The sequence below is a fragment of the Falco naumanni genome, chromosome 2 (genome assembly GCF_017639655.2).
Source record: "Falco naumanni isolate bFalNau1 chromosome 2, bFalNau1.pat, whole genome shotgun sequence".
NCBI classification, from domain to species: Eukaryota; Metazoa; Chordata; class Aves; order Falconiformes; family Falconidae; genus Falco; species Falco naumanni.
In genome coordinates this window covers 59,884,742-59,898,327 of record NC_054055.1, presented here as the reverse complement: position 1 = coordinate 59,898,327, position 13,586 = coordinate 59,884,742, and the positions used below count along the sequence as shown (strand labels likewise).

Below are 13,586 nucleotides of genomic sequence, written 5' to 3'. Positions count from 1 at the left end.
TCTCCATCTCCATCAGGACCCATCTTGTTTTAGTACTTACTTTTAAGACAGCAATGCTGCTTCACCAAACTTCCTCCTACAGTGAGAGAAGTAGGGATAACTCTTGGAAAAAGTTTTGAGGCTAGTGACAAAATATGTTTGTCTTTCAGATCCCCAGCTCAAGGGTATAGTGACCAGGTTATATTGCAGGCAAGGCTACTACTTGCAAATGCACCCCGATGGAAGTCTCGATGGAACCAAGGATGACAGCAGTAATTCTAGTAAGTGACTGCCCCAGGGGAATGTCTTAATCGCACACGCAGACTGCATCACTCAAGTGTGTACGTGCAGACACAGTGTTAATGCCTTTGGAGGGTTTCTGAATGTGTTTTGTCAAAAGGAGGAGGGTTCTGTCCATTTGAAGCCTCCTGACCGCCAGTATGGCTCATGCGGGACGTTGGCCTAAATGTATTCCCTCTGAAGGGGAAGGCGTAAATGCTGATGGACCTCAAGGGTGAGATATTTAGGCCAATGGTTGTCTTCTGGTAATTTTATTAAAATGTTAAAATTACATTTAAAATATTTTATAAGTAATATAATATATATATGACATAAATGTCTTATCTTGAAATAAGTAACAACAACAACAAAAAGATGGAATCAAAAATTCCTTGAAAATTCTGATCATATGGGCCCTGATTCAACAAAGCGAACAAGTGTATGTCTAACTGTCAAAGTCCTGCTTAAAACACATGCTGAAGTACCTTGCTGAATGGGAGCTAAAGATCCCACAGTCCCAATACCAGCAAGAGTTCCAATGACTTTAAGAGAACTTCTGCCAGTGTAGGGACTGTGAAAGTGGCAGTTTTCAAAAATATTCCAAACAAAAGTGGTCTTGAAAATCCATGGGTTGCTGGTTTGATACTGTTTTCCTATGATACTGCCACATATTTTTATTCAGTGAGCATATATCTGTTTGATAACTTCAGCTGCAAATGATAATTAAGCAAACCTATTCTTACTCTAGAAACGGTTGGTTTTTAATTTTCTGTTTAGCAGAGAACATTTGTATTTTGTTTATTTTAATGATAATGGCATGTTTAAGTAACATTTCTGTGTGATCTTGAGGTCCATTTCAAGCATTTTTAATATAAAAGTTGTATCTTTTTATTATGCATATGCAAATAAGCCTTTAGTTTCCTCAAAAATGTTGGAATTAGGCTATAGAAATTAAGGGATTTGGGATTTCTGCTTTGCTTTCATTAGGTCCTTTTTTTATCTGTTAATGCACGGCTGTCATTTTTAACACATTTCATCAACAGATAGCATGATCATCTGTTATTGTTTGGGGTTTTTTTAGAATTGATAAAAATAATTTATTAACTTATTTTGATGTGTATTTCTCTGCTTGTTTTCCAAGTGTTGTTTTATATCACACATACCCCCTCTTGTTTCTTTTCTTCCTTTCTTCCCTCAGCGTGTCCATCTCTCATGACTGCTTCTGTACTGGACTAGATAGTAAGACCTTATACAGACAAGATAATTATTGCTTTTTATAGAGGCTTTGTCTATATGAGGTCCAAGAAATCTGGCTTGGAGTGTGAGTGTGTCTCTCTCTCTCCTTCTCCTTCTCTCTCTGCCCGTCTCTCTTATTTTCAGCTTCAGTGAAGAGGTGTGTATGACTGCAACAGTTGTGGAATATTTCAATGTTATTTCTGGGGTTTTAAAATCTTAGAACTCTTTGGGCTTTGAATCTTTGCAAAACTACACCAGAGTGCCTTACTTTCCTCTTTTTGCTGTTGTCAGCTTTAAAAATCTTCCTTTATATTGCTTACTATGTCATTTTCCCTTTCTCTTCCCTCTTCCCTGCCTTTCTGGATTTCCATCTGTATGCCATATCTCTTATTCTTGTTATTCCAGAATATAGAATGAATACCCCATATTATAAATATTCTGAAATATAGAAATTGTCTGAACCTAACCAAATACCATATAGCAGTATTGTGTATTTTGGATAAATGCTGTTAGATAACACTGTGCTTTATTTCAACATGATTTTTAGGCTATTACAAGTTTTTTCCTTAATGGGATGTTTTTCTCTCTTTAGCTGGTGCGATTCACTATTTTTTTCTTCATTAGTCCAATTTTACAATATTGTTTAGTAAAGACAGTTTAGACCATAAGAACGTAAAATTAATGTTTGCCAGGAAAGCATGCAATTTCCACCTTGAATTTTGCAGGTATATATTTATCAACACTATATTAAGAGCTGAAAAGACTGATCCATCGGGTATACTCATGAATATATGAATATGTGCCTGTTTCTTTCATGCTGTCGGTCTTCCTCCTTAGTTCTTACCCCTTCCCACTCTGTTTCCTTCCATTTCCTGTTGAACTTTTTGTTTCCTATTGCTTTTCTTTATTGCAGCGTATTTTGTTTTTCCTTTTCTCTTTTATTTTAAAACAGTATTTTTTTTTTCCTTGATAGAATTCCTAGTATTTTGATATTTTGTTTTGTGAGCTCCTTATCGTGATAATCTCCACCTGAAGCATTCCAGTAAATACATTTTGGCAGTTGCCAGAGGGGGAAAATCCCGATTCTGACCATGGAGCTTGCAGGCTGCCTGTTTAATGTGCCCAGTGGGCGAAAGGATGGACATATATTAGCTGTCAATAGGATAGGTAGAACGCTTACCTTGATAGTGAGGATGACTTCCATTTGAAGTGTGTTTCATGAAAATGGAGGAAATACAGACTGCCAAAGGGTGTGCATCTCTGCCAGCCTTCCACCATCTTCTGCACTATTCACTGTCCCTGAAGCCTGTGAAAGGGTCCTCTTCATGCACTGACCATCTGAGTAGCTGAGTGTTGGAGAAACCTGAGTGAGTGAGTAGCGAATGACAGAGAAGTGATTTCTCTCTTGTCTTCAGCATAAAACTGTTTGAAGCTTAGTCATGCCACTGCTTCATGTGCCATAGACAATTTGTTCTGTGTCAAGCAGTTAGAGTGCTTGAAGTTTAAATTCCCTTAAGTGCATATATCATTTTGTACTCATTTTACATGTATGTCAGTAAAGTTACACGCTACTGGAGTCATAGTGTTATAGAGAGGTAGCACAAAAGTCAGATTAAGATGTAGTCTGTTCAAATTGAGTGATTCTGTTCACACCCATTTTATTGTTTGTCTTTAAAGCTTCTTGGTAGTCTCTTTACTGTGACTTTTTGCTTCTATCTGAAGTCAAAATTAGTTTTACCAGTGGTTTCAGTCAGCTGATACAGTGCAAGCCGTTGCTCTGTCTTGCCTTAATTCTGAGTAAAGGGTAGAGTCTGCAGGGATAGATGGCAATATTTGTAATGTATTGCTGTGCACAAACCCTTGATTGAAAAAAGAAAAAAGAAGTGACTGCTTGTAATTGCATCCCTGAACGTACTTTCGTCTGCTCATGTTGGTGGCCAAACTATTAGAACCCAATCTAAATAGACTGATGGGTTTCATGTCATTGTTTTAAAGTTGGGGTTTTTTGGTATCTTTTCCAAGTTAGTGATGTTTTGTGACAGAGTATGAATTAATACACCTATTGGTTAATGGTGCTGAGGTTCCTTAAATCGTATCACCAGACCAAAGCTGTTAGCTTAAACCATCTTGTGTGCAGTATCTACTTTTTTGCCAAACTCAGTGATCTTTGGAAAGAGGCTTTATTACATTGCTTTTCTTGGCTTAGCTGGTTTTCTTTTTCCTTTTTCTAATGCCTTACAGTTTCTGCTTTGTTTTTGTGGCTTGTTGCTAGTGATAGCAGAAGTGACTGTGGTTAAAGCTGTAGGATTAGTTACTGAGGTCCTACTCGGTGTAGTTGTCCCTCTCTAGCTCTAATTTTCCTGTATTTTACAGCAGTTCTTAGCATTTCTTGGTGTGAATGGAACTTGCTTCAGTGTTGTCCGTTGGCCTTATCATTATTAATTTGGAAAAACAGGCTCCTTCACAGAAACTGTAAAGAAATAGAAGAGACTTCCATGTTGTACTTGTGGTAACAAGTGTTACATTCCCCTCTGGTCTTCCTCGCCACCCAAAATGGTTCATTTTCAGGCTTTGGTCTATCTTCAAAGCTTTGTCTCATGAATGAAGGCTAGGTTTAGTAGGAAGACTAATTAATTGGAGAAACAGGCAATTCTGATTCTTTAATTTCTGAGATTGAAACCCTGAATCTCTCAGTGCTATGACTTATTTTGATTCACCTGAAGAGTGTATCTTGGCCAACAACCACTGCAAAAAATTCAACATAAATTATGATACTTTCCGTAATGGGTGCTAAAACTGATTTTAACACTCAAATGTTGCTATTTGTGCCCCTTAGGAAATTACAGTCATGTTTAAAACAGATTAAAAGAGCATTACTCATTTGTAGCCTTATTTCATAAACAGATGAATGCTAAAGATAACATTACGCAAGCAGCTTTGATTTGGCTGTGCTGTACACATCTTTTGCTTATTTATGCAGCAACATGCTGTACTTCCTTTGTGGCGCTTGGTACCTGGTAGAGTTGCTGTTCAAGAAATCATGCATTCATTTAATATTTCTTTATTTTCATCTTTAAATGCATGATCCTAATGCTGTATTCATGTCTTCCAAACTGAATGTGGAAGTATTAACTTTTTAATGTCTTTCCAAAGTACCTACCACTATCATATTTTGGTTTGAAGACATTAATAAAACAATCTTCACAGCACCCTTGTAAGGTAAAGGAGATAATTAGACAGAAATAATGCACATGAAGATTAAAAAACAACACCTGCAATGATGTTGAATTTGGATTACTGAATGTTAAATTTGGATTACTGAACTGAAATATTTGCAGTCTGATTTTCATACTGTTTTTTACTGTGGTTTGTCTTCAAAGAATTACACAGGCATTTAGTCATCTATTTACATCACCTTTGGGAGTTAGGTAAGCCTGTTTCTCCCATCAGTATCATCTTAGTCAGTATGACAGGATCAATGCAGGCCATGTTCAGCCATACTAAAAAGTATGTTTAAATTAAGTCTTGTGTAACGTCAGGCAGGTAGAATGGGTTTTCTCCGTAAGAAATGGATGAATATAGTATCAACTTCCCTGCACTCATTGCCAATCTAAAAGATGTTCTGATGGAGTTGTCATTTTTGCCTGTAGGCCTGCAGATGGAAATCAAAGAAATTTGATTGATCAATTGCCTTGATCTGATTGCAGATTTGGTGCTGTGGGAAGCTTTGTTAACTGACACAAGGGCCGTGCACATGTAGAACAGGTAGCAAATTTATAAGCCTCAACCAACTGGTCTATACCAAGCTTCTTGAGGAAAAAAGGTGATCTGTAATGGCAATTTTCTTGTAGCTACAAGCCAGTTGTATCTAAATAGACTTTCACGAGGATACGGACATTCAGATTTTAAGTTAATAGACATTAAAAAAAGGAAAAAAGATATGTGGTGGTATTGTGTTTTGCTTAAGGAAGGAGTTATCAAAATGTGGACTTTAACTTTGACTAAAACTTTCAGAGGATTAGAATCTAGCTCCAATTTATTCCTGCAAATCCCCTCCACCTAAAAAAATTACCTTTTTCATGCCAGTTGTTCCTGTTAACTGCCCCCCTACCCCTCGCCCCGCCACTGTCTGACCTTGTGTGTGGTGAAGTAGGCTTGCAGGCTTAGGAAAAGGGAGAGAAACCATTTGCGTTACAGTTGTGGGTTAGATGGAATACAAAGCACAGCTAAGAATGTGGGCACAGTCTCGGCACTGACAAGGTGAAAGGGTTTTACTCATACCATTTTTGACAATTGCCTCGTTTGTTTTCCCTGATGTTCCCATGTGTTACAGTTGGATTTGCCAGGCTTTATACTTAAGCATGCAGCGTGGGAGCACAGAGCACCGGGCAGAATTATATTTCCTGGGCTATTCCCGGGTACTCCCCCTCTCAACTCATCTGTGGACTCACTGGGCTGGTTTTAGGTACATGAAAATATTCAGGGACAGCACTCCCCACTTAGTTTTGGGTTTGGATCATTGTCTTAAAGATAGAGGGAAGCTGGGGACACAGTTCTGTTTCAGACACATTATCTTTGGCTATGCAGACCTGAAATGCCAGCAAACTCTGGAAGGCTTTCTGGTTTTCTTAAGGCAGGTTCTTATTGGAATGTGATAACACAGGTGACTCTTAGGAAGGTTTGAAATGTATAATTGGGCGCAAAAGTCCTGCTCAGTAAAGAGTACTGCACAGCCATGTTCTGGAGGAAATTTAATTTCCTTTGGCCAGCTTCAGAGCATGTAAAAACCACATGCTGTGCCTTACTGGTGCATGTTTTGCTCACCTCAATATGAAGCACATTGCTGAGCGTTTATCAATCAATAGCTGAACGTAGACTGGCCTCCCTAGTTTCACCCAATATTGAAAGCTGAAATATTGAAATATTTTAAATATTCAATATATATTGAAACTGAAATATTTTGTGGAAGTTACTAAATATTCTGTATGTACAGAATTACAGCATTTCAGATCATGCTCTAAAATTCTATGGTCTTAAAATAATTATAGGATCTCTGACAATCTCTGATTAAAACTTTGCAGTAAAAGATACATTATATGCCCTCCTTCCTGCTTTCTAAATTCACCAATAACTATATGCCACTCTAGGAATTTTATAGGTTACATAAAACACTGCCATGTTACAGGGCTCTAATTCTCCTTCAGAGATGGTTTGGTTTTTTCTAGCTTTGCTAGAAAAAAATTTTCTTGATAATACAGCAAATTATATCTACGTTCCAGAAGTTTTGACTGAACCACTATGATTTAGAGTTGTTTTTCATTAGCAGTTTTCTATGGCTGACTTGTCTTTTGTGTTCGCCTCTTCTCTTTATACAAATATTGTCTGTTTTTCCTTCCTGGTGCCCCCTCAATTGTTGCTGCCCTGCCTCTAGCATGGTGTTCATATCCAGGTTTCCTTCTGGAATTTCTTTCCTTCTAGAAAAAACCCAACTCAACTGCCATCTGAAACCTAGTTTTGTTGTGACAGACTCTCCCTCCACCACCCACAATAGCAGTTTCTCTGGTTTTGACAGTTTCATTTGAGGGTAATGGCTGATGTTAGTTTGTGGGGTTTTTTTTCTTAATTCCAAATGTTATTGAACATTTGAAAGCCCTCAAGTCATGCAGTGTTTAGCCTATTTACTCTTAGGATATCTTGTCCATGGGTGCCATATTTCATTGGTTTACATTTTTTTTGTGTAGATTAGAGAGGGAACCTTGTCTGTACTCAGTATGTTGCTAGTGAGCAGCTCAGCAAGATCCTAGTATGGTAGAGACTTTTGGAAACCACAGAAATGAAAATGCTATATATTTGTACTCATTCTTGTCTGATGTTATCTCTTTTGGTCTTCTTTGTAAACCCATACATTTGTTTTCTGTTCTACCAGAGCTGTTTTGAATATATTTTTCTTTCTACAGCTGTAGGAAGTGCTCTGCTTTATACTGGCTTTGTACATTCCTAAAAGGATCTTATGTATTCTTTTTCTGCGTGACAATGTTGAAGGAAAAGCTTTTTTTCCCCCATCCACTTCTATCTCTAAATTCTAATAGTCAACCTATGGTTTTTTGTCAGTTGTAAAGATTTTATCATCTTCATCATAAACTATCTGTGGCTTTTGTGTCCTTTCACAAACCAGGAATTTTCACAACCTGAGAAAATGTACTTATCCACTGCAATTACATGACCCCTTTTCTCTTGATTTGGGCTTTACCTCTGGCATTCTGGTTACAGATAGCCTCACAGGTGACACTTGCAGGTCACACCTATGGATGTCCTTCCTAAATTTTGAGGAACTCACTATAGGTGTTACTGTGTTCCTGAGACCTGGGTTGGTGGAACCATGGTCCTCACAATGTGTGTTGAACACACAGGTTGTGCTTTTGGTTTTCATCCAAGGACTTGTGAATCCTTGACTCATCCACAGTGGAAAAACACTTAGCATGAACTCTGGCTCATCCAGATCTTTTTTTCCAAGACTGTTTGAAGTGTGCTTTGTGTTTGAGTTCCTAGTATGAGTCAGTAAACTTTAGTAAAGGTGTGTGCTGTCATATTTTTAGAAGAATTGGTCAGTGTCTCCTACTTAAATAATTTTTTTGCTGTTGTTCTGTGGTGAGACTGGTAAACTCCGGCTCTTCGCACTGGTCTTTTTCAGACACTAATCAAAGCTGTCGTTGGTTTTGTTATTACAGAGGTGTATACCATTGCTAGAGTATCTGCTATTAGCTGTTTTAAAAATTATTTTTCTTCCCCAGAATTTCAGTATTTGAACATGTTCTATATTCACTCAATAGCATTTATACACATTTAGAGTCAAGCACATATTTTGGTGCTTTTCTGAACAATGATAAGCCTCCGCCATTCCCTGAGGTCTGTGCACTACTGCTTGTATCAAATATAGAAGAAGAATCATAGAATCATAGAAGATCTCAAGTTGGAAGGGACCCATAAGGATTCATCAATTCCAACTCCCTGCTTCTTGCAGGACTCATCATTCACAAAGCCAAAATAAATAATAAAAAACCACCGATCCCTTGACAGCAATCTTTAATGAAAGCACATCTTAATTCAAAATCATAAAAAAGTCTAAGAAAAGAAAAAGCTACTTGCTACAACCAGAGACTTCTGTAGGATAGCTCATCTGTATTACCCTTATGATCATTTTACATTGATGAAGGAACTGTTGGGCTCTTTGACTCTTTTCAGATTCCCTGAGATACTTATGTCTGAGCGCTGCATAAATGATTACACTCCAGTCTGCTGTGCATTATATTTGCTAGGTAGCACTTGTGCCAAATACCAATCTATTGTGATATTTATTGCTAGATAGATACTTAGGCTTTAATTTTAAGGATTAACTTTACTAGAAACAAGATTTTCTGTATTAGTTTAATTTTAAAATTAAAAAAAAATTATATTGGGAGTAGTTTTCTGTCTTTTTACTAATGATGTATATTAGAATATTGTAATAACCATAGTATATCCACATCTGGTCATGTTTTTTCTTCACAGCTTTATTCAACCTTATACCAGTGGGACTTCGAGTTGTTGCTATCCAGGGTGTAAAGACTGGGTTGTATATAGCTCTAAATGGAGAAGGTTTCCTCTACACATCAGTAAGTACTTTCTGAACTCTGTTTAAGAGGCAAAGCTCAAGTTGAAATCTACAGAGAAATGAGATGCATATTCACTTTTAAGAAGTTCTATGGTGTGTATATATGTATATACGTATAGTACAGACACCTGTGTACCCTTGTACGTATGCAGCATATCTATAAATGGATTACAGTCAAAATTACTGTGTAGTGTGTATGAAAGTCTGCGAGTTAGCAGTCCTAACAAAACATTCTGTAGAGCTCTTTTTCTGGTAGGCTATACTGTAGTGTGCAATACACCACAAAGACTATTATTTTCAGTTAAATTCTCCAGAATTTTTAAATGAAGACCCACAATTACTTTCTTAGTGACTTGTTGAACAGAATCAAAAAGCTGCTCTAACAGTTACTTTACTTTCATTGATAAGACTTACAAGTGTAACGTCTGTCTAAAAAGTCTAACAGCCTCACAGTTTATCACCATAATCTTGTAATTGTATACTTAGCATTATTGATTTTCTTTGTTTTGCTGATATCTGAAATAAAAAGTTCTGTGAGGGACTGTATCTTTGTAGAATGATCAAAGTTTAAAGAAAAATCTTTTGAGTCACAAAGAAGACTGCCAGATAAAGTGATTGGAAAGTCCTCGAATGTTTAAGGTATTCCGAACAATTTAATGCTAATCACTCAGTGTGTTGTAGTGAATACAAAAATCCTCAGTTTTTTCTAAATTTAGTGTCTTCACCTCATTTGAAAGGCAAATGGGCTTTAATATGAACAGGCAGTTCTGTCAGGTATTAACAAGGTGGCTTAAAGGATTTTTTCATTACTATTTTTTTATTGCCATCTATGTTGAATTTATTTACATAGTGCTTTTTCCATTTTTTACGTCACATAGTTCTTAATTCCCCACTGAGTTACAACACAGTGCTTTGTTTTCAAAGTCCGTTGAAAGGAAATTGGACAGATTAAGTTTCTGATGCCCTAAGGGGAAGTATTCTGTTTGTTTCAAATATACAATTGTCTGGGAAAAGCTAATTAGGAAGAAAAAATTGAACTAATCTTGAATGTCAATGTCAAGACAAAGAGAAAAATCGTCCTCATAAAATGTCTGCTGGAAACTCCAGCAGTATGATCTAAAACATTTAATTTCTTCTGTTCAAAAAAAAATATATATCACAGGAAAACATGCAATATTTGGTGTCCAAAGGAAGAAAACTAGAAGAAAAACCCTAGAGCTATTAGAGAAAATGCATTGCTGATTTCTCAGTTCCTTCAATTCATGTGGGGAGTTCATTTCAGTATAATGGTATGAACTGTATTTTTTTAATGTGTTGGTACAGTTAAGAGTACATTCTTGACAAGCACTGTTTCTGAAATGAGTTCTCAGTCCTTCAGAAAGAAACATAATTTTCAGAAAATGAAGTTTCCTGACGGGTAATTCTGTGCAGGGAGGGACCCTACATGAACAAATTCTGGCAGCTACTGTGTTTATGTATTGTTCTGGAGATGGTCCAAGTTAAATGAATGGTGTCATCTGAGGAAGGAAAAGGAGTGCAAAGTGCAAGGCAAGATAAGAAGGGATGACTGGATCCAAACTTTTAATAGATGTGAACCTGACCCTTAGAACATCCTCAGGTCTAACAAGATTATTTCTGTCATGTCCGTGGGATTCTGAATTGCTTTGTTCCTATGTCTTTATTTTGAGCAACACAGATTACTTAGGTTGTGATCAATCTCATGGATATAAATAAAAGATTATGTATAAGGCAAATGTAAACCACATGTTTAATGTTTTGCAGGATTGCATATTCTTCATTGTCACTAATGGCAAGATTTTTGGACTTGGTGACTTCATATATTCCTGTAGTTATTGGCAACTTGTTGAGTACTTCTGAATTTTGTTCTGCGAATGTTGTTATATTTTGAGTTTATTCCACTTAAAAATTTATTGAGTGGTCTCAATCTGTCACTTTACCTTGTGTGAGGTAAGGAAATGAGTGTTTTCAGAATGTACTGCTTACTCTTTCTCATGCAGAGAATTAAGAGTGGCCCATTAAGTGACAAAGAGATGTGACTAGAAAACTCAGTGGAAGCCTTTAGTTTTAGTATGTCTACAAAGTTATTTTCAACTTACACTTTTGTCAAGTTGAAAAGTAGTAATATTTGGTAATTATGCAAATTTAAAGGTAGTGATTTCAAAGTATCAGTGCTGTAATAAAGGTTTGATTGTTTCATATTAATCTATTGAAAACGTTGACAATCCATTTTTGTTTTAGCAATTGCCTGCTTTCGGCTTAGAAATTAATGCATTTGAAAATAAGAAGACAAAACATCAGAGAGAAGTCTGTCTTCTCCCTGAGGATCAAGATGAAGAAATACTGTGTGCAGAATATTTTAAATACTGTCATTTGTAGAAAAATCTTTTTAACCAATCACTTTCTATTACTGTCTTGGTGGACTTTTTTGACTTTTTGTCATGGTTGTGTGTCTGTTGCACCTAAATTCAGAAGTTGTATATTACATGTCATATATGGTTTTCTCTTGCCAATTCAGGGGAAGATGGGAGAAAAAAGTTTTCTAAGTTTCATATGCCAGCTATTATCATTGAGAAAAAAAAAAAAAAGTGGCACATAATGGGAATGTGAGTTAAAATTTACATATATTTAGATATATTACTAGTTTCTTACATTTAAAAAAAAATGGAAGTATGCACTATAGACTAAGTAGCATTTATAGTCTGAGTTGAGACTGAAGTCCTGTATAGTCCTTCTCTGCAGAATACTTCACTGTCCCTTTTTCCATTCACAGTATATGAAACCCATAGCTTGTGAGAATATCCTACATGTTGATGCCTCTTTTCAGAGGTTGAAGGCCCCAACTCAATTATTTGTGTCATAAGGTTCACATTATGTTGACTAATTAAGCAGCAACGCTGATAGGAAAGGTATTATGTGTGATCCTGCTTTCTCTGATATGAAGTAACAACTAAGAAGAAAATGAAGGTACCATGACAGACCAGTTTTACATACAGATTATCAAATACAAAAAATCAGATTTGCATTATTTCCCTGCTTTGTTTGGTTTATTTTAATATTTTTAATGGTTGGTTGTGTCAGTTTGGGAGTTCCTTGGTTTTTTTTTTTTGTATTTTCTTCTGCTACTTTTGAGTTTTTTTCAAGTAATTCATAGAATTAGACCTAGAAAAAAAGTGCAGAAGTTTCACAGAGGAGTGTTACAGCATTATTTCTTTCTTAGAACAGAAATAGAAGGACAGCAAATTGTGTAGGAAAGTCAGTCTCGAGAGCTTTTCATATCTGTTTTGCCTGCTGCAGCAGATGAAATTTCTATTCTGTCCTTTGGGGATGGATCGAGTCAGGGTCCCTAACATATGCTATCAAAGCCTTGCAAATAAAAGAGAAGCAAAATCTTTGGAGTTTGATATGGCTTTGCAGAATTCCTGAAAGAAAATACTTTTCCAAAATTTTAACCCTATTTTTCAATGCATTTAAATTAATTAATGTAATACCATGATTTATTATTTTCTGTCATATAAAATATGAGAACAAAAGCCTTTTCATGTTCATTTTTTTCCTTGCAATTTTAAGGGTTAGCCCACTTAAATACTATCCATTAATCTCACCTTTTTTTAAGTTTTGGTTTATTGCATCCAGCTTTATTTCTCTGTGTGTATGTGTGTGTATACTTACACTTATATATGTATATCCATATATATATCCAGTTGTAATCAGAATATATTTATTTAGTGGCAGCCACCCAACTCTAGGTGTATGCTAGTAAGTAACAAGAATTATAAAAATGAGTTGAAATTAATTTTAGATGGATTAATGAACTGTGAGTAATTCAGTATTTATGACTGACTTCATCACTGTGAAAGCTAGTTGGAGAAGCTGGATTTTTCCACAAAAAAAATCTGACTTACTAGCAAGATTTTTGACATAATAGTTATGGACTTTATATGTCCATATCCCAAAATATGCCATACTTCGATCTCACCTTTGGAAAGGTTGGGCAAGATAAGGTTTTGTTTCCAGGGTTGATCTTATCAAAATCAAAAGGAGTGGAACTGCATCCATGCACTGGAAAAATGAGCACAGCTGCAGGGATTCTCTATGGGGAACAGGTATTGCCTGCAGCAGGAAAATGGCAATGGCAGTACAGTACATGATGGCAGAAGCTTATGTTGGTTTTGATGCTAATTTTGGTGAACTTACTTTGAAAAAGGTTCACTACTTAACTTTCAGGGGAGCTGCAGCTTCTTGTTCTGTTTCTAGGATTTTTTCTATCATAACAGGATGGACTCAGAGGTAAAACAATATGTTAGCCCATTCTATGATTCCTGTCTTTCTAAGGTGAGGGTAGGAAAGTCTTCTTGGACTATATCAAGTAATTTCTTTAAAGAATTAACTGATGTATCTGGGAGGGTTTGGAAGGACAACT

The 13,586-nt window shown here is 36.2% G+C and overlaps 1 protein-coding gene across 1 annotated transcript in view; it reads left to right on the top strand.

Annotated features, from left to right (window-relative positions):
• Positions 1 to 13,586, top strand: part of FGF14 (fibroblast growth factor 14) — a 140,228-nt gene that overhangs the window by 34,780 nt on the left and 91,862 nt on the right. The window contains exons 2-3 of the mRNA XM_040584473.1: positions 150 to 260; positions 9,043 to 9,146. Coding sequence (XP_040440407.1) covers positions 150 to 260; positions 9,043 to 9,146 — 215 coding nt within the window. The remainder of the gene's footprint in view (positions 1 to 149; positions 261 to 9,042; positions 9,147 to 13,586) is intronic.